Below are 20,948 nucleotides of genomic sequence, written 5' to 3'. Positions count from 1 at the left end.
GAATTCAACAAAGCACAGGATATGCACATGGGATCTCTTATAGAGAGGAAAAGATAATGGTTACTGCAGATGGGCAGACTGGATGGGCCCTTCATGTACGTGCCACAAAGGAAGACACAAGCCACTGCCTTAATCCCTAAGGCTAAAGTTTCAAATTGCCGCTTGAGAAGCAAGTCCACTTTATGGTCTTGCAAATCCTTTAGCATCACACCACCTTCACTAGGCAGGGAGGTGCGTTTGGTAAACTGCGCCACCAGCAAATTCACCTTTAGCTGAACAAATAGCAGTTCAAAATCCAATGTGTGGATGAGAGGGAAAGCACACTGACTGAGCGACAGAGCTGCTCATAATTGAGCAATGAGACAAAGGAGATGGAGGAACTTCTAGCTTCAGTTTTCTCAGCAAGGCAGAAATAATTCTGGACAGCACAGAGGCTTTGAAAAGCAGGTGCATTGTGGGGTCACCCACTGATCCAGGGCCACTATCACTTCTGGACAGCCACTCTCCTGCACCAAGTCAGACTCTGCCAGTGAAACTTCATCCTGGGACAACAGTAGAATAGAATCCTCCTAGACTAAACCTCTTGGTCCAAAAGCCTGTATCCTTGACTGGCCAGTGCACCTGCTGAGGGGAGCTCCCCTGCATCATTGCCTCTGGTACGCTGCAAACAGATACTGAGGACCCTTGGTAGTTCAATAGGCATTCCATATGAGGCTCACAAAATCCAGGGTGAAGCCATGTACTGGGGGTCTAGAGGACCCTGACAGGGAACCCCTGCTGATCCTCCACGGCTCTACAGCCCCCATATATCTGCACTTGGTCAGTGCATCTTCAGAGGGCTCTGGAAAAGATTTCTTCTTCTGGGAAAGCACCTCCTGAGGATCCCCAACCCTAGAGGACTCAGAATGGGCTGAGTCCAAGCTTCTGCCCCTCCCATGAGCATTCTGCTACATGCAGGATATGGACACTCACAGGCCAGCCAGCCATTGCAAGCCTAGCATAATATAGGGGTCAAAAGGCCCAAGGAGTCCATCCCTCTCGATTTTAAGCAGAATCAATGTTTTAAGGCAGATGGAGGCTTTAGAAAAAAAGATTGTTTAAATTCCAAAATGGCTGCTGCCAAGAAAATCGCATCAAAAATAGCCAATGGAGACCTCAATGATGGACAAAAACCCACAGGGTAAAGGGTTTTTAGAGGAGGGGCACCTAGGCTCTGCTTGCAGAAACTTTCAAATTGACTTTTCAAGAATCCCCCTCCCCACAAAAAAAAAAAAATTATTACCCCTTAGGTCATAATAGTCCTACTCACTGTTCCATGTGGTGCCTGACTGCGTCAGCACAGGAACTCAGCTGGAACAAATAGAGAAGAGATTTGCCTCACAGATCTGCTGCACAAGCCCGGACTCAGGCTGCCAGTTGGACCAAGGTCAGCCTCAACCCCGGAAAACCTAGTCGCACAGAGGGGAGGACCACGCAGCAGACCCACTATCAATCTCAGCCAAAGGAGGAGCCCAAATAACCTGCACTCAAGCTCCTGACTAAATCAGGGATACAAGCAGCTATGCAGGGGACAGCCCCTGAGCTATAAAAAATACCAGCAGGCTGGGTATCTAGGTATCCCCGAGGGGCTGACCCTGCTAGCAGCAGACTTCTGTGGCACAAGTCTGTGTCTTCTCCCGAGCAGAGGTACCAACAAGTGGAAATCTCTAGGTACCGAGCCTCTAAACAAACACTGAGAAAATATTCCTGAAAATAATAAAACCACAAAGCAGATCAGAAACACTTTTGAGCAACTTGCTTGCAGAAAACAAACTTGAGGGGGCAAGAGCAGCTCCCTGGGAAGGAGGTAGAGTTGAATGACAGTTTTCTGCAAGTAACTTGCAAGTTCAGATACAAGAACCTATCGTTCAGGACCACTAGACACATTGCACTAGAATTCAGAATGGAATTGGCAGTAGTGTTAACTAAATCTGGGCAACAGATAAAACCTATCTCTGATAAATTTCTCTGACTCCCTTCCTGCCTTGTTGTATCTCTGATATGCCTCCGGATATACCCGACTACTCTTGACTCGCTAATGTAATTTGAAAGTCTTTTCTGTAACATCGCTGTCTGTAAACCGCTCTGAACTGCTATGGTACTTCGATATACAAAAATAAAGTTATTATTATTATTAAGTCATTTCAGAAAATTCTACATCCCTCTCTGCCAATTCTGTTTCTCCTTCTGCTAGGACATCAGCCACTTTCTTACCATAGACAAATCCCTGTTATTATTCTTCAGTTTCTCCTCCTGTCGCTCTGCAAGGAAGCAAAAATGGCTCATTACAATAGTATATTCCAATCTTCTCACAAACCCTCCATTCATGCATCATGGCTCTGACCAGTCCAGTCTGCAGCTCCTTGTGACTCTGAACAAGTCGCTTAACCCTCCATTGTCCCAAATACAAAATAAGTACCTGCATAAAAGATGACTGTAACCACAGAAAGGTGGTGTATATCATATCTTATCTGCCCCTCTATTCATCCACCTCTCCATTCAAGCCTTGACCAACCCCAAATGCTTCTCTCATAACTCAATAAATACTTTAAATATGGTCACAATCTTTTCCATCAGCTACTTGCAAATTTTCACATTAAATATACAAGCCAGAGATATATAATGATGCTTAGATAATGATTTAATTTAAATAATTTCAAACTAAGTTTCCATTATCTTAATAAAGGCTTCAGAAGAAGCCCTCAAATCCATTTCCTCATTTTGAGCAATCACCACTAAGCTTCTTCATCAGCCAACTTCATCCGTTATCATTTTATTTTACTTGTCTGTTTAAAAATAATCCATAAATGACACTTCTTAACCCATAGCTAACATGCATGTTTCAAAATTCAATCTGCATCAGGGCTTAGTATTATTCACTCTCATATCCATTTTCTTCTTACTGCCAATCCGCTAAAACAGATGTTGAAGTTGGCTGATGAAGAAGTTTGGTGACAATTGCTCAAAATGAGCAAACAGATTTGAGTGCCGCTTCTTAAGCCTTTATTAAGATAATGAGAATTTAGTTTAACATTATTTAAATTATTATCTACACATCATTAGATTTTCTTGCTATTCAAGCATCAGTCCTGGCCCCACTCAATCCTATATCCCCTTCCACAGTTCCAATCATAGTACCCACTGCTTCCTCTATTCTTCCATGTCCAAAATCCAGAGCGCAAAAATTTCAAAAAGGTGTCTGGCTCCTGGGGTATAGGTCACTTTAAGGTGGCTAAACTGTGCGTTTCTGAGGCTGCGTAGGGTCTGCAGCCTGGCAGGCAGAATTACCAGCCATGCTGAGCCCCGAAAGCCATGAAGGCCACCCCGCAGGGCTAGCTGAGTATTTAGTAACCTGCTTCAGCAGGGGAGAAGCTAAGCTGAACGCTGCGGCTCCCTACCCCCCGGCTGCACCATGTGGCACAAATATGCTCTAAAAGTGCTATATTTGCACAATCCTGGCAAGAATCCACATGAGGAGACCCCAAGGACTCCATCCCAGCAAGTTTCTAGGCAAAATTTGCAGTTTTGAAGAAGCAGGGAGCTTTAAAAATAAAATCACTAAAAATCCAAGATGGCCACCGTCACAAAATTCACGCTAAAATCGCGATATTTTACACACTTTCCACACTTTAAAAACAGCTATTTTAGGATTTTGCAGGAGGGGGAACATTCAGAAACATTCAAAACCTCACTTTTCCAACCTCCCCCGATGTCTCTCACAGGTTCTCTGCCTGTGTATTCACTGTGACTCAACAGATCTGTGTAGCCTGCTTTTAGCCCTCTCATAAAAGCTGGATGAGAAAATTCATTGTATAGTATTATCACACCTATGACAAAATTTGAAAGCACTGTGTTGTCATGTGCTACTGGCTATTCCCAATATTTATCAAAACGAGCCTCAGAACAACAGGCAGGATAACTTAATCCATGCCAGACAATCAAGCCAACCGGCTAGAATCCAATAATCATAGGATACTCTTGTGTCCGGGTATAATGGCAGCAAAAAAACTCAGAAATCTGAAAGAAAAAACTGCCATTCACCCGGGCACAGAGATATACTTTCTATAGCACCGTGCTACAGAACAAAACAGTGCTTAGTATTTTATGTGGTGAAAACCAAAAAAAAAAAGAAAACTCCACAAAATTACCAAAAAACAAGCCAAGTCCTTAGCTGCTGGCAGGAGGAATTTGAAGAACTGGGAATAGGAAAAGATTCTCTTAGAACACCAATCTTCTAGCAGTTCACATATATAGTCCACTGCTGTCCTCCCAAGTCCTCACCGTTGCTGAAACAGTCTTCAAATTTGCAATATCCACCACATACCAGGAACCAGGAATCACATACACTTCAGCCCCGTCCCAAACTCTCATAATGTTCCTCCACTCATGAAGGTAGTACTCAAAGCCGGTGGTAGAAATAGTAAACTCTTTCTCAACAAGGCCCTTGTTTTGCGCCCACGCGCTGCTTCAGGACAAAGGGCTCCACAAAAAACAAAAAAACAGAAAAACAAAAAAGAACATATTTTCTTTTAGCACCATGGCAAAAAGCTCCAACTGGAAGGCAGATTTAAACTTCTCCTCTGTCGTCCTAATAAGTCAGTCAGGTCACATGACACACTCCTAAAGTTAGAAGGGAAAAGATTCCGTACAAACGTAAGGAAGTTCTTCTTCACCCAGAGAGTGGTAGAAATCTGGAACGCTCTTCCGGAGGCTGTTATAGGGAAAAGTACCTTCAGGGATTCAAGAAAAGGTTGGATTAGTTCCTACTGGAACAGAACATACGCAGGTAAGGCTAGATTCAAATAGGGCACTGGTCTTTGACCTAAGGGCTGCCGCGTGAGCGGACTGTTGGGCACGATGGACAACTGGTCTGACCCAGCAGCAGCAAATTTTATGTTCTTATGTTCCAAATGCAAAATTTAAAGCACCCTTTCCCTTCAGATTTCTTTAATAGAACGCTTGCCACTCAATAGCAGTGTTCAACCCCTTAGGTTCCAATGATTGTATATCCAGTATTGTTCTCTCTGTCTGAGTCCTCTTTTGAAATCCCCCTCCCCTCTCTTACCCATATACAATTATTCTATGATCAGACATCTTAATGTATCAAATTGATGACTAACTGTCATGCAATGTTGCACCATAGGAGCTTCACTTTTTTTGGTATTAATTCAAGACCAATGTTCAATCACACAGGTTTTAAACATTCTTGAAGTTTGACCCACATAAATCATATCACAGGGGCACCTTATGATGTAAATCACCCCTATCAATTCATATGAAGTCTTGTGTTTAAGTTGTATAATGTATCCAGTTTTTTGCCAAAAGAACATGTTACATTCCTCCATCACTCCGCATACAGAAAAGTGATTACACCTATGATGACCCCCCTCTGGTTTCATGTCTTCTAGACCACACATCAGATCTACTTAACATGTCTGCCAGATTAGTGTTCAACGAAAATGCCATCCGGCATCGAATCTGGGACAAAACAGGATACACTTCAAACAACCTAAGATGTTCATGGACAGAGGCGGCCAGAGCTCCTGAAGCACTACTAAACTTTAAAGTGCATTGAGCAATGTTGTCTCCCACTGGTTTCTCTTTTTTCTGTAAAAACAAATCACAATTGTTGTATAGCGCTTCTCTTAAATGCATTATTGTGACACGAATGTGAAACGTATGGTATGAAAGAATTATTAATATTGAATGACACTGCCTAAGATCCATGATAGCTGTTACAGGGAAACACAAGTACTATGAGAAAGAGCAAAGCCAGGAATTTTCAGCACCTGATGATAGGTGCTTGACAGAAACACACTCTCACCGCACGAGATAAGCACGCGTTTGTATATCCAATCTGGCTAGAGGGGATGGGGGAAAAAGTATCCAATCCATAAAGAGGGGCTGGGTATACAACCCACGAGCTAAGCTAGTTGTTTTCAAGACATGCTGATTGGGGATTACCCTCTCAACATGAGGTAAGCACGCGTTTGTATATCCAATCTGGAAAAAGGGGATGGGGAAAAAGTACAATTTAAGGGAGGAAAGTTACCTGTAAAGAGGGGGACATTTCCACTGCTAATACGCTGTGTGATGACATTTTGTGAGTAAGCCTCCTGATCGTGGTCCCCCGGAGTGATGATGTAATAACCGGTAACGTATTAATTCATAACTCTGTACTTAATCAATGATTATGGCTAGAAATATTGTATATATGTAATAAAACTTAATTTGTATACTATTTTGATTTCCTGGCATTCTGTCCAGTGCGGAAAGTGACTGAAGGTCTAAAGTGAAGCCTTTTTAAATAGTAATACAATTATTCACAACAGCCTTTGGCTAACCTCTGTCTTGTAGTTTGGTTTTCAATTCTCCTGCAGCCTGTTTGTAAGTTTGGGCAGAGTCGCAGATACGCTGATATCTTATGATCTGTGAGAAAGGAACACTAACTAGTCTTCACATGTCTTGGATGCATGCTATCAAAAGTCAATACAGTGTTACGATCTGTGGGCTTTACAAATACCATTGTAGCAAGCTGCCCACCTTGGAGGTCTACTTTCACATCCAAAAATGTCACACTGTGCTTATCCACAGTGTAATCTAAGCAGATAGTAGAATGATAACTGTTCAATTCCTGCACAAAATCTTGCAAAGTAGATAAATTACTTGTCAAAATAAATATCGACACTATAACGAATCCTGCAATGTACATATTGGAAATTCTTGCTCGTGTATACAAATCTATGTTCAAAATCAGTCATAAAAATGTTCGCTACTGAGGGGGCGAACAAGGCACCCATGGCTACCCCTCTCAGTTGTAAAAATAGCTTATCATCAAATACAAAAAAATTATTGTGCAGAGCCACAATGATGGGAATGGTTCAGTAAAGCTGATCCTCAGGCTGCCAGTTGAACTCCATGTCTGACTACACCTCCACCCTGCGGACCAACGGATGCGAACCAGTGCGGGCAGAGGTGTGATGATGCAGCTGGCACCCTGCGAGACACCACCAACCTCCTTAAGCTGCCTAACATCCTGTGCTCGACCCCTGATTAACAATAGGTGAGACCACATCAGGGACAGCCCTGAGCTCCAGAGAAAACTATGCAGGCTGGCTAACAAGTGCCCAGTGGGATTGGTCTGTCAGCTTTAGACCGAAGTCTGTGAATTTTCAAGCAGGCAGAGTTTTAGAATTGCTCCAAACACTAAAATACCTGAAAAGGGAACAAAATTACATTGAATTAAAAATAATAAAATGGAGAGAGCAGAACAAACACATCTGCAGACATGCATACAGAAGGAAAGAACTGAAGGCAGAGCTAGAGAACCCAGTGAAATATTACAGAGGCAGAGTGAAAAATCCGGAGTGGATGCCTTCTGCAGAATGCAGCTACAGGGAAATAGCCCTACTGTCTAGAACAGGGGTGCCCACACTTTTTGGGCTTGCGAGCTACTTTTTAAATGACCAAGTCAAAATGATCTACCAACAATAAAATAAAAAAAAAAACACAAAGCACACTGTATGCATAGAAAATGTTAATCATCATTCCTATTCCAGGGTTTCTCAAAGAGGTCAAAGCAGATGACTCTAAGCACTATCACCTCAGTAACAACCATACAAAAATAGACAAATATGCCCCCTCCCTTTTTACTAAACCACGATAGCAGTTTTTAAGCGCAGGGAGCTGCGCTGAATGCCCAGCGCTGCTCTCGACACTCATAGGCTCCCTGCGCTAAAAACCTCTATTGCGGTTTAGTAAAAGGGGACCTTAGTGTAAAATATAGACAGCAGATATAAATTCAGACACATTTTGATCACTAAATTTAAAATAAAATCATTTTCCCTACCTTGTCTGGTGATTTCATGAGTCTCTGGTTGCACTTTCTTCTTCTGACTGTGCATACAATCTTTCTTCCCTTCTTTTAGCCTGTATGCTTCTTCTCCTCCAGACCTTATTCCTTCCCCCCAACTTTTCCTTCCTCTTCCCTGCCCTTTCTTTCTCTCTGCCTCCCTTTCATTTTTTTCTGTTTCTCTTCTTTCCTTCTGTCTCCCTGCCTGCCCTTTTTCTTTCTTTCTCCCTGCCCTCCCCCAAGCCACTGCCACTGCCATTACCATCGGGGACCAGGACCCAAACGCCACCAATAACAGGCCCCAAGCTCTCCCTGCTTCGGCCAACCAGCATTCCTCTCCCCGACGTCAATTCTGCCGTCGGGAAGAGGAAGGCTGATCAGCCCAAGATCGTGATCAACCTATTGGGGGAAATGCTGCCGGGTCCTGCCTTCGCGGAAACAGAAAGTAGGCAGGACCCGGCAGGAACAAGAACAAATGCTTCACTAACCTGTCTCCCGCATTAGCCCGTAGCGAACGCTTGCTTCAGGGCTCTCAACATGTGCGTGCAGGCTTCCCTTCTCCCCCCCCCTCCCCGGACATAACTTCCGGTTTCGGAGGGAAGAGAAGAGAAGCCTGCACGCACACGTTAGAGCCCGGAGCATAAGTTCGCTAGAGGCTGAAATCTCCAAGCCGGTTTTTTTTTAATGTTCAGCAGCGGCAGATGACAGTTGGGCGGACCGCCCAGCTAAAAGGCCCTAGGGAGAACACTGGAGAGGAAGGCTGATCGGCCCGTAGATCAGGACGGCAACACGAGTGCGATCGACTCGAGTTGCCTTCCTGAGCTACTGGTCGATCGCGATCGATGCGTTGGGCACCCCTGGTCTAGAATGTCTCACCTACTGCACTGAAAATAAAAATATCATCTATTAAAAAAAAGAGATATTAAGACTTATATGATCTTTTCTTTAGTCCTTGTAAACTAGTCCAGGATACACACAATTAAAACAGTAGATCAGGCATGGTCCCTACTGAAAGCACAGTTACTTACCGTAACAGGTGTTATCCAGGGACAGCAGGCTGCTATTCTCACATATGGGTGACGTCATCCGACGGAGCCCCAATGCGGACGCCTCACAAGCAGACTTGCTTGAAGAAACTAGAAGTTTCGAGTCGCCCGCACCGCGCATGCGCGAGTGCCTTCCCACCCAGTGCACAGGGCGCGTCTCCTCAGTTCAGATAGCTAGCAGAGAAGCCAACCAGGGGACATCTCTGACAGCCAACATCTCTGACAGATTGAGAAAACTGAAGAGGAGTTATGTTAAAAGGAACCAGGCTGTCAGGTGTAGAGACTGCAGGTAGGGATGAAGCAGAGATCCTTGACTCTGTGTAAGCAGAGAAGGAAAAACTGGTAGAAGGTATGGCTCCCTGCTGCTGAGTTGAAGTAGAAGGGAGTACCACGGTTGTCTCGGCCACCAAGGAGCAATTAGAATCATGGTGGCATGATTGTTCTTCAATTTGACTAGAGGGAATGGAGGAAATGCGTAGAGGAATAGATTCGTCCATTGTAGAAGAAAAGCATCTGCGTCGAGGCGGTGAGGAGAGTATATCCTGGAGCAGAACTGAGGCAGTTTGAAGTTGTGGGGAGCTGCAAAGAGGTCTATCTGAGATGTTTCCCACTGTGAGAAAATGTGATGAAGAGACGAGGAATGGAGAGTCCATTCGTGATGTTGCAGAAGACGACTCAAGTTGTCTGCCAAGGAATTCTGAGCCCCTTGAATGTAGACAGCTTTGAGGAAGGTGTTGTGATGGATTGCCCATTCCCAAACTTCCAGAGCTTCTTGACAAAGGGAGGCAGATCCCGTCCCTCCCTGTTTGTTGACATAATACATGGCGACTTGGTTGTCCATGCGGACGAGGACTACTGTGTCGTGAAGGAGATGTTGAAAAGCATGGAGAGCTTTGAGGATCGCTCTGAGTTCCAACTGATTGATATGACTCCGATGATCCGTACTGGTCCAGAGGCCTTGAGTACGGAGACCATCGAGATGAGCGCCCCAAGCGTAGGTCGATGAGTCTGTTGTGAGGATCTTCTGATGAGGGGCCATGTGAAAAAGCAAGCCTCAGGAAAGATTAGAAGAGAGCATCCACCAACGGAGAGACTTCTTCAAAGAAGGAGTGACTGTGATATGTCGAGAAAGAGGATCGCAAACCTGTGTCCATTGAGATGCCAGGGTCCACTGAGGAATTCTGAGGTGAAGTCTGGCAAAAGGAATCACATGTACTGTGGAGGACATGTGACCTAGAAGTACCATCATGTGTCTTGCTGAGATGGAAGAGCGGGAAGACACTGTATGACAGAATTGAAGAAGAGCTTCCAGACGTTGTTATGGAAGGAATGCTCTGAGTTGGACAGTGTCCAGAACAGCTCCAATGAATTGTGATTCTGAGAGGGTTGAAGTTGAGATTTGGGAAAGTTAATTTCGAATCCAAAACTTTGTAGAAACCAGGTAGTCCGTTGGGTCGCTACAATAACCCCTTGAGAGGTGGAATCTTTGATGAGCCAGTCGTCGAGGTAAGGAAATACCTGAAGACCCATGATTCCATAGAGCTGCCGTTACCACAACCAGGCACTTGGTGAACACTCTGGGAGACGAGGCCAGGCCGAAGGGTAGTACTCTGTATTGAAATTGCAGATTCCCCACCTGAAATCTGAGGTATTGACGGGAGGCTGGATGAATGGGTATATGAGTATAGGCCTCCTTGAGATCTAGAGAGCATAACCAATCGTTCTGCTCGAGAAGGGGACAGAGAGATGCCAGGGACAACATTCGAAACTTTTTTTGACCAAAAATTTGTTGAGAGCCCTGAGATCCAAAATGGGTTGCAGATCGCCCGTCTTATTCAGAACAAGGAAGTAACAGGAGTAAAACCCCCTGCTCTGCTGTTCTAAGGGAACTGGTTCAATGGCATGGAGATGAAGCAGAGCTTGAGCTTCCTGAAGAAGGGCAGTCTGGGATGGACTGGAAGGATACTCTCTTGGAGGAAGCTCTCTGATGATGGAGACGACTTCCTATAGGTGGAAAAGGAGTCAGAGACAGAACGATGGATGTTATGCTCTGGTGTAAACAGTCAAAAAGGCTGAGAAGCCTTAGGTGGAGCAGATGGTTGAGGCTTCTGTTGCTTCTGAGTTGGCTGTTTCTTCAAAGGAGGGCGAGTGTAAGGCGCAGGCTTTGGAGGAAAACGCCTCTGGTAGATAACAGGAGGACGTGCAGGCCTAGAAGGAGCTGGCTTAGGCTTTGGTCTGACTATGGAGGCAAAAGATTTAGCATGGTCAGACAACTTTTTGGTGGCTGCCTTGATGGGCTCATCAAAAAGATCATTGCCTTCACAAGGAATGTTTGCCAGGCGGTCCTGGAGATTAGAGTCCTGTCTATGGTGCGAAGCCAGGCTAGACGATGCATGGCCACAGAGCAAGCCACTGCTCAGGCAGAGAGCTCAAAGGCGTCATAAGATGATTGCAGAAGATGGAGACGTAACTGAGAGAAAGAAGCAATGACTTCTTGAAATTCAAAATGCATGCTATCATCCAAGTAACTCAAAAATTTTGGCAGAAGAGAGAAAAGAAATTCAAAATAAGTGATAAAATAAAAATTATAATTGAGGACCCTCAAGACCATCATAGCATTTTGGTAAATGCGACGTCCAAATTTATCCATGGTCTTTCCCTCCCAGCCAGGAGGAACTGTGGCATACACTCTGGAAGGATGGGATCTCTTTAAAGAGGATTCCACGAGCAAGGATTGATGTGACAATTGGGAATTGTCAAAACCTTTATGATGCACCTTTTATATCTGGCATCCAACTTTCCTGGAATTGCTGGAATGGAAAAAGGAGTCTCCATGCATCGAGTAAAAGTCTGATCGAGAAGCTTGTGTAGTGGCAGCTTGAGAGACTCAGCCGGAGGTTGAGGAAGGTGCATGACCTCGAGGTATTCTTTAGAGTACTTGGATCCAGTGTCCATAGCCATCTGTCTCAAAAAAGAGGAAAAAGATAACTGGTCTGCAGTTGCACGGCCTCAAGGCCTCGAGGACGTCGAGGCAGCTGGAGTCGAAGAAGTAGAAACCTCGGCAGGAAACCATGGTACGAAGGAACCTGGAGACTTGGACGAGGCACTGGACATCGGGATATCCTCGAGAGCCAGCATCGGAGACTTGGAACGAGGAGTTGGAGGTCTTGTCAAGGCCGGAGAGGACCGAGGCTTTGAGGTATAATGTCTCGAAGAATGCCTCAAAGTAGGCCTCGAGTGATGTCGAGAACTGTGTCTCGAACTGGATCTCGAAGATCGAGCAGAGGTTGCCTCTGAAGCAGTAGATCGAAGATCTATAGGTGTGGAGGAGCCCTGAAGGAACTTCGAAGGCTGGACCCCCTTGGTAGAATGAGAGGTATCCTGTCGATGCACTTGCACAGACTCTACTCTATGCGTTTCATGCTTGGAAGCCCGACCAGACACTCGCAGAGACTCCGCTCCCTGCATCGAGTGTGAAGGATCAGACCGGGGCACAGGCGGCTCGACCTCACGGGAGACTTCTGCATGCTCAGGCTGAAGTAGAGTGAGCAGTGTGGGTCCCATGGTAGTAAGAACCTTAATAATCTGCTCCTCCAAAGAGGTCTGGGACGTAGCCGGCAAGGAGGGTACCACGTCTGAAACCGGCCCACCTGCCTTGGCTGAAGGGTCCCGCACAGTGGTGTGAGTGTGTTTCAATTTGGGAGGCTTCGACACCTTAATTACCACTGACGGAACCGAGTGCTGAGCTATCTGACCTGAGGAGACAGGAGAAGATATGGCAGCTGAAGACGTCTAAGCAAGAGCCGCTCCAAAAAACGAAGGTCTGATGAGGCTCGAGGTGGAAGCAGCAGAAGGGGAGGCTTCGACGGGGGTCGATACCGAAGACACCTTCGATGCAGAAAGATTAGTAGACTCCATCTCGAAGAGGCTATCCACCAGGAAGCAACGACGCTTAAAAGCACGAGGCTTAAGTGTTTGGCAAGACAGGCACGAGGTAGGATGATGTTTCGGCCCAAGGCACTTGAGACAGCGTCCGTGAGGGTCCGTAAGAGATATCATGCGCTTGCACTTGCTACACCGTTTGAAACCGGTAACAGGCCGGGATATAGACAAAAATACAGCCGACGCAAAGTCAAAGCCCGCAGGCCGTGGCTGAGCGGCCTGTACCGGACGAACAGACGGAAGTAAAAAAATTTTTTTTTTTTTAAATAAAGAACAAGACGAACACAGCGATTCGTGAGAAAAACAAAACACAAACCGCGGTGACAGAAGGCATGAACGACGAAGTTACCGGAGAGAGCCAAAAAGACGGACTTCTCAGCTCCGCAGAAACTAAGAACTGATGAGACGCACCCTGTGCACTGGGCGGGAAGGCACTCGCGCATGCGCGGTGCGGGCGACTCGAAACTTCTAGTTTCTTCAAGCAAGTCTGCTTGTGAGGCGTCCGCATCGGGGCTCCGTCGATGACGTCACCCATATGTGAGAATACCTGCCTGCTTGTCCTGGGATAAAAATACTATCACGGAAGCACAAAATCTCTACATTCCACAGATATCCAAAGGATGGAAAAACAAAAGCAAAGGGGAACCAGCATGGCTTACTAATGAGGTGAAGGATGCCGTAAGAGATAAGAAGAACTCCTTTAAAAAATGGAAACGCGAAAGAAAAACTGAAGCTTGGAACAGCCACAAAGACGATCAGAAGAAATGTCACAAGGCGGTGAGACCAAAAAGGTCTATGAGGAGAAAATAGCACAAGAGACCAAAAACTTCAAGCCCTTTTTAGATACATTAAAGGGAAAAAAACCTGCAAAAGAGGCAGTGGGTCCGCTGGACGACCAGGGAAGAAAAGGGTACATCAAAGACGACAAACAAATTGCAGACAGATTGAACTCCTTCTTTGCGTCTGTCTTTACAAAGGAAGATATTAAATCAACACTTGAAGCAGTGAGAGTGTTCAAGGAAGAAATAGAGGACAGCCTCACCACAGTAGAAGTGGATTTGGACCAGATATATTACCAGATCGACAAACTTAAGTGACAAATCCCCTGGAATTCACCCAAGAGTGTAAAAGGAACTGAAGGTAGAAATCGGAGAATTACTGCAAAACCTTGCTAACCTGTCAATTAGAACTGGACACATACCGGACGATAGCAAACGTCACCCCAATTTTCAAAAAAGGATCAAGAGGAAAACCGGGAAACTACAGACCAGCGAGTCTTACGTCTGTCCCAGGAAGGATGGTCAAAGCACTGATTAAAGATAACATAGTCCAGCACTTGGATACACACGACCTGATGAGAGCCAGTCAACACGACTTCAGGAAAGGGAAGTCATGCTTGACAAATTTACTACAATTCTTTGAAACAGTAAACAAACAAATTGATAACGGGGAACCAGTGGACATAATATACTTGGACTTCCAGAAAGCGTTCGACAAAGTTCCACACGAAAAACTTCTCAGGAAATTACAAAGCCACGGAATAGAGGGAGACATATTAAGGTGGATAGGCAAATGGCTGGAAAATAGAATGCAGAGGGTGAGCTTAAATGGGAAGCTCTCAGACTGGAAGAAAGTGACTAGCGGTGTGCCCCAGGGCTCGGTTCTTGGGCCCATCTTATTTAATATTTTCATCAACAACCTAGAAGAAGGAACGTCCAGTGAGATCATCAAGTTTGCAGACGACACGAAGTTATGTCGGGCAATCAGATCACAAAAGGATAGCGAGGAACTACAGAGAGATTTGAGCCAGTTAGAGAAATGGGCAGAGAAATAGCAGATGAAATTTAATGTGGAAAAATGCAAGGTAATGCATTTGGGCAGAAAGAACAAGGAGCACGAGTATAGAATATCACGTATAGTATAGCAACTCTGGGTAAGAGCGAACAAGAAAAGGACCTGGGGGTACTGATAGATAGAACCCTGAAACCGTCAGCACAATGTGCGGCAGCGGCAAAGAAAGCAAATAAAATGTTGGGCATGATAAAGAAGGGAATCACTAGCAGATCGGAGAGGGTCATAATGCCGCTTTATAGAGCAATGGTCAGACCACACTTGCAATACTGTGTCCAACACTGGTCTCCCTACCTAAAGAAGGATATAAAACTGCTGGAGAGGGTGCAGAGGCGAGCAACGAAGCTAGTTAAAGGTATGGAAAACTTGAACTACAAAGAACAACTTAAAAAACTGGGACTATTCTCCCTTGAGAAGAGGAGACTGCGAGGGGATCTGATTTAGACTTTTAAGATAATAAAAGGAATCGACAAGATAGAGCAGGATAAAAAGTTATTTACGATGTCAAATGTGACCAGGACAAGAGGTCATGGACTGAAGCTGAGGGGGACAAGCCCAGGAAAAATGCCAGGAAGTTCCGATTCACGCAGCGAGTGGTGGATACCTGGAATGCTCTCCCGATGGAGGTTGCTGCGGAACCCACCGTTCTTGGTTTTAAGGGCAAGTTAGATGCACTTCTCCTCGAAAGAAGCATAGAAAGATTAATTTTTTATTTTTTTTTCCTTTGCCAGTAAGGCTGGGCCTCCACGTGAACGGATCACCCGACTTGATGGACCTAAGTTCTGATCCGGAGATGGCAGTTCTTATGTTCACATTGCCCAGCAGGTGGAGATAGAATATAGCACAATTCTGTATTCTCTAATAGCTCTGTATGCAGTTCCACAAATTCAATATTTATAACAAAGCAGTGGAAGTGTCCCAGGCAAGCACAAGATCATCCTTCTTCATCTATCAAAACCTGAATATGAAAAAACTCCAGGAACTAACATGTTAAGTGAAACTGTAGAATTTGGACTAGAAAATAAAAAAGGTATAGCATGAAACAGGGTGGGCTTTAACTAGTCTGCAGCAACTAAGGCAGGGGCAATGCTGTGGGCAGGCCTGGGTAGCTAGGCTCAGAACCATCCAGTTTCTCTCACGGTTTGAGCATGTACTGACACCAGGAACAGGCTGCAGCACCAGTCCTGCTTGCAGCAGTGCTGCCTCCGAGGAAGAACAAGTCACTGTCCAACACAGTTCCAGCTCCTGAGGTAGAGGGCAGGCAAGGCTCGATAGCGTGCTTACACAGTTGCATTCCTCCAGGCCTACCCAAAATTGGCTGTTTAGTTATGCTACTGTACTAAAGAAAAGAAAATTATCAAGTAAACCTTAATTTCTCCTTCCTTTTCATACCACAGAACTTGTGGAATGTAAAAAAGCAGTTCTTAACCCTTTCAGGACCATAAGGATCGTAGGCCAATTTTTGTGGTTTTGACGACATTTTTATGGTAAAAAGGGCTTGCAGATGCCAAAAAATTGATTTTTTTTGTGAAATATTATTTTTATTTAAAAAAATCACACTTCTGGCTTATGGACAGTGTGCAAGTGAATCTTCTCGTCAATCTGGCAACGACGCTAATGAATGAATGTCGGAACCAGTTTGTTTACATAAAGGCAGTATCATATGGAATCCGTACATATCAAATTTAGAACTGTAGACTATCCCAATCAAAATTTATAGGATTTTAAAGTTATGGGACAAATATGTCCCTTGGTCCTGAAAGGGTTAAGCCCAACTGTCCCTTCTTGGAAACACAGAGCTACCTGCTTTTGAGACCATTTTCTACCTCAGGCTCTGTCTACCTCAGGCCACTGTAACATTTCTCCCTCCCTCCTCTCTACCACCATCATGTCCAACAATTCTCCATCTTCCCCATGTATACCATTTTCCTTTCCCTCCCACTCCATACATCTAGATCCAATAATTTTATTTTTCACTTCCCTCACCTACTGGCAGCATTTCTTTTTCCCAACCTTCTTAACCCCCAGCCCATGCAGCCTCTTTCCTTCCCAACCCCCTCCTAGCCCATGCAGCATCTGCTCTTCTTGCTTTCCCAACCCCGCTCCCCGTGCAGCATGTCCTTTCCTCATTCCCAACCCTAGCCCTCCCTTCTCAGCTGGATCCTACAATACAACCTGTCCCCAGTTCCCCCTCCTACCACCTCTCCACCGCTGAAATTTAAAATCTTCAGGCAGCCGATGCGAAGCCAGCCTCCCACCGTCAGCCTGCCCCAGAAATGTTTGTTCTACAGCACTTCTTCCCACCTAGGCAGGATGCTGCAGAACGAACATTTCCAGGGCAGGTCAATGGTGGAAGGCTGGGTTTGCATCAGCTGCCCGAAGATTTTAAATTTCAGTGGCAGAGAGGTGGTAGGTGGGGGAGTCGGGACTCAAGGAGGTTCCTGGAGAGGGTTTCACTACAGTGTATGTTTATGTCTTATTAGAATTTGTTATACCGCTTCAGCATATGACAGATCTAAGCGGTTTACAATACAAATATTTTATGAAAGGAACTTATTAAAGAGTTATAAAAAAAAAAAAAGTTTCTATACTGACCCAAATGGACACTATCCATCACACTCCCCAAGAGTCATGCCGCTGAATTGAGTTCAATCAATCAATATGGGAAATATCAGTTCCAAATGACTCCTTAAAGTAGAAGGTCTTAAGCATAGTTTTGAATGCCTTTGTGGTTACTTTTAATCTAATATCCTGTGGTATATGATTTCATAATTGGGGACTAATGAAATAAAAGGCTTTATTTTGTGTAACTTCTCATTTGGCCTTCTTTGCTGAAGGGAGTATCTGTTTAAAATCCTGCATTGATCTCAACATTCTGTTAGGAGAGTAAAGTATTAATGAAGAATATAAATATTCAGGTTGCTGATGATACAGTACCTGATGAACTAGAGTTAGTGTAGTATCAGGCGCACAATCACTGCAGGCTGCATAAAATGGCCAGGCAGGCCGGATTTGGCCCATGGACCTTGTGTTTGACACGTGGTCGAAGCCTATTATCTGGCAAGGACTTAGATTTATGGTCCTGCACACTAGCCATGAGGACACCTAGACCTTTTACCAAATAGCAATTGCCCTCTGAAAGGAAGCCTACTCAAGGTCATCTTGGACGATGAGTCACTAGACTACTGACAGTTCCACAACATTCTACATGCCAAAATGTAATACACCAATAGCCTGTTAACACTCTGAAGATATCATACAAGGCTTCTGCAATATAATACACCCCCCAAATCAGAAAGGAAAGATCCTGGAACCCAATAGCATCAGGATTATGGCAGACCTTGGAATGACAAGCTCTGACTACAAAGGATGACACCGCTGCCACTTTTAGCCTGGCAGCCGCAGAGTCAAAAAGCCGTTTGAGGACAAAATCAACCAATGGTACTGCGTGTCCTTTAGCACTACCCCTCCATCATTAGGTAGAGAGGTGTGTGCTTAGTGACTTGAGCCACTGAGTAATCCACTTTTGAGGATGCAAAATACTGGTTAAAGGCATCTGGAGGCGTGACAAGATGGCGCCGGTGTGAGAGTCGCTACGAAGTGGTCTGAAAGAACTGACAATTGTAGGCACTTTCCGTCTGAATATTTTACCTTTTGCCACCATCTTGATGCCACATTCAAAGAGGAAAGGGGTGATAAGGGCCTTACCTTTACCAGCCCTTTCTTCAAAACCCATCCAGCAAACTGTCGACCGCTTTTTCGCGGCTCTGCCGACGGCTACCCAAGTTCCCGGAGGATGTGACCCAGCTTTGGGGGAAGGCAGTGGACAGCCTTTTCCCCTTTCAGGGATTGAAATATCTTTATCCCCTCCGGCTCCAACTACCCCCGTGTGTCCAGCTTCTGTCGGGGCTCAGCTGCGGGAGATCCATGACCCCGGAAGAGAATCAATGGGGCTTCCTGGCGAGGGCGCTGAGCCAGCAATTGCAAGTCAGCTGAAGAAATCAATACCAGTACTAACAGAGAGAGAAGGGATTAATGCTTCTCCCACAGAGGCCTCCTTAGGAGGCATTTGATTGCTCCTACAACGGTTGGAGACTGTTATGGTTAAAACTACTGAGGAGGTAACAGATATTAATTCTAAGATTGATACTCTTTCTAAAACTATTGGCTCAGTTAAAATGGATTTCTCAAATCAAACCAAACAGATGCAGGATGATATACAGCAGTTGCAACTGTTTAAAATAGCAACAATCAAAGATAATTCCTCTATACGTAAAAAATTAGAACAAGTTGAAAATTATAATAGGAGATTAAATCTTCGCATCTTGAATTTTCCAATTTTACCTGAAACTCCGCCTATAAATTTTTTCAAAAAATACCTAATTGAGAATTTGGGAATTTCCCCTGACAATATTCCTCCTCTAAACAAGAATTACTATTTGCCGAATAAAAAGATTCCTTAAAGAGAGAAGGGGAAAAATAATGGACGAGAGAAACAGATTGATTTTGGTAATGTTACTGCTTTTTTGGAACAAACTCTAAATTCAGATACTGAAAGAGCTACTCTTCTAACATCTTTTGTTTTTGAGCAAGATTTAAATATGGTCTTAAGATTATACTTTAAGAATTCTCAAAAACTATTTGGAGAACAACGGATTTGGATTTATCCAGACGTTTCAAAGGTTACTCAAGAGCAAAGGAAAGATTTCCTTTCCCTGCATCAAGAAACTCTTAAATTGGGGGCTACTTTCTTATTAGCTTATCCTGTAAATGTTTGGTGAGATATTTGGGAATTAAGTATGTATTTTTTTCTCCAGACCATTTGAAGGAGTTTCTAAAAGTCAAGAAGATCATTAAGGACTGATTTAGAATGGATTAAAATTAGATAGTAGCCGTGCCACACTAAGCTTTTTCTTTGAATTTAATTTTAATTTAACGTCTCCAATATTATCTGATTATCACACTCCCCATATTGTGGTCTAAGGAGGGGATAACCTTGTATTTGCATAAGTTTTGTTTAATTGTTAAAAATTGTTTCTTTCTCTGTGTTGCATGGAACAAGATTATTCTTGTTAATTGAAGTAAAAATTCAATAAAGAAATAAAGTACAGGCATCTGCCATCAAGCAGAGCTTAGATACGGCTCGAGCGCATCTCAAGGGACCCTCAGGGGCCTTCCAGTGGTCCCTGAGCATCTTGACAATGTCTGGATGATCAGGAAAGGAGGCAGCCTGTGGTTTCTCGCTACTCATAAGAGAGCATTCCGCAGCAGCTAATTACCTAACCTCCAACTCCTGGAGGGAATCAAAGATCAAATTGACCAATGCCACAGGTATGAAAAATCTCCACACTGTGGGGTCCTCACCTAGATCGGGAACCTCACCTGGATCTGGATCCTGGAGGTCCGCAAGCGCCGCAACATCTCTCACAGTGGTAGTACCAGTCTGCGTAAGCAAAGGGATGATCAGGTCACCCTGGTCATCAATGTCATCAGCCAGCAAGACATCCTTGGACAATTCGGGGGGGACTGGACTTAATACCCATGTCCTAGGAAGGGGACATCCCCGTATCTGGCAAGGATGCCAGAGTCTTTTCTTGGCCAAATAAACCTGATACATCATGTTAATAAAGTCCAGGGAAAATCCGTCATTCAAGGCAGCAGCCGCCACCTGGGAACCCCTCTTAGAACCTTTGGAGGATGAGCGGTGGAGAGATTCCAAGATGGCAGCAGCTTACCCTCGGCGTCTCTGACTTCGATCTGCGGGAGCGATTCTTTATTGACTTTTGCTTCACTCGTGGCGAGTATGCCACATTCAAAGAGAAAGAGAGTAGTTCGAGCTGATCCCCCCTGCAGCACGAACTTCCACTCCATCACAATGCTCCATGCTGGAGTTCGTCGGGGCAGGTTCCCCTCTCATCAGGATAGAGTCTGGCGATTCCCCAGCTGGAAGAGAGGCTGGGGCTTTGGACTGGGAGGTTTCTCTCTCCCCTCCGATGTCAGTTCCACCGCCGTTCCCAGCGCCTAATCCGGATGTGATTCCCAATATGGTAATCTCAAGGGAGACCCCGGTAGCAGGGTTGGCGCCACACGGAAACAGCTGGAGGCAGGAGAAATTTTGGAGATTTCTCCTCAACTAAGAAAATCTGAGGCGGTGTCTCTGGAGAGCATATGGGAGGCTCTCATGAAGATCAACACAACAGTTTCCAGCACTTCTAAAG

The 20,948-nt window shown here is 44.8% G+C and overlaps 1 protein-coding gene across 1 annotated transcript in view; it reads right to left on the bottom strand.

Annotated features, from left to right (window-relative positions):
• TMCO1 (transmembrane and coiled-coil domains 1) overlaps positions 1–20,948 on the bottom strand; it is a 213,641-nt gene that overhangs the window by 81,610 nt on the left and 111,083 nt on the right. The window contains exon 4 of the mRNA XM_033960397.1: positions 2,254–2,300. Coding sequence (XP_033816288.1) covers positions 2,254–2,300 — 47 coding nt within the window. The remainder of the gene's footprint in view (positions 1–2,253; positions 2,301–20,948) is intronic.

This window comes from Geotrypetes seraphini, chromosome 10, assembly GCF_902459505.1.
Source record: "Geotrypetes seraphini chromosome 10, aGeoSer1.1, whole genome shotgun sequence".
Classification (NCBI taxonomy): Eukaryota; Metazoa; Chordata; class Amphibia; order Gymnophiona; family Dermophiidae; genus Geotrypetes; species Geotrypetes seraphini.
Note: the sequence above shows the minus strand (reverse complement) of the source record. Positions and strands in the feature narration are given on the sequence as shown.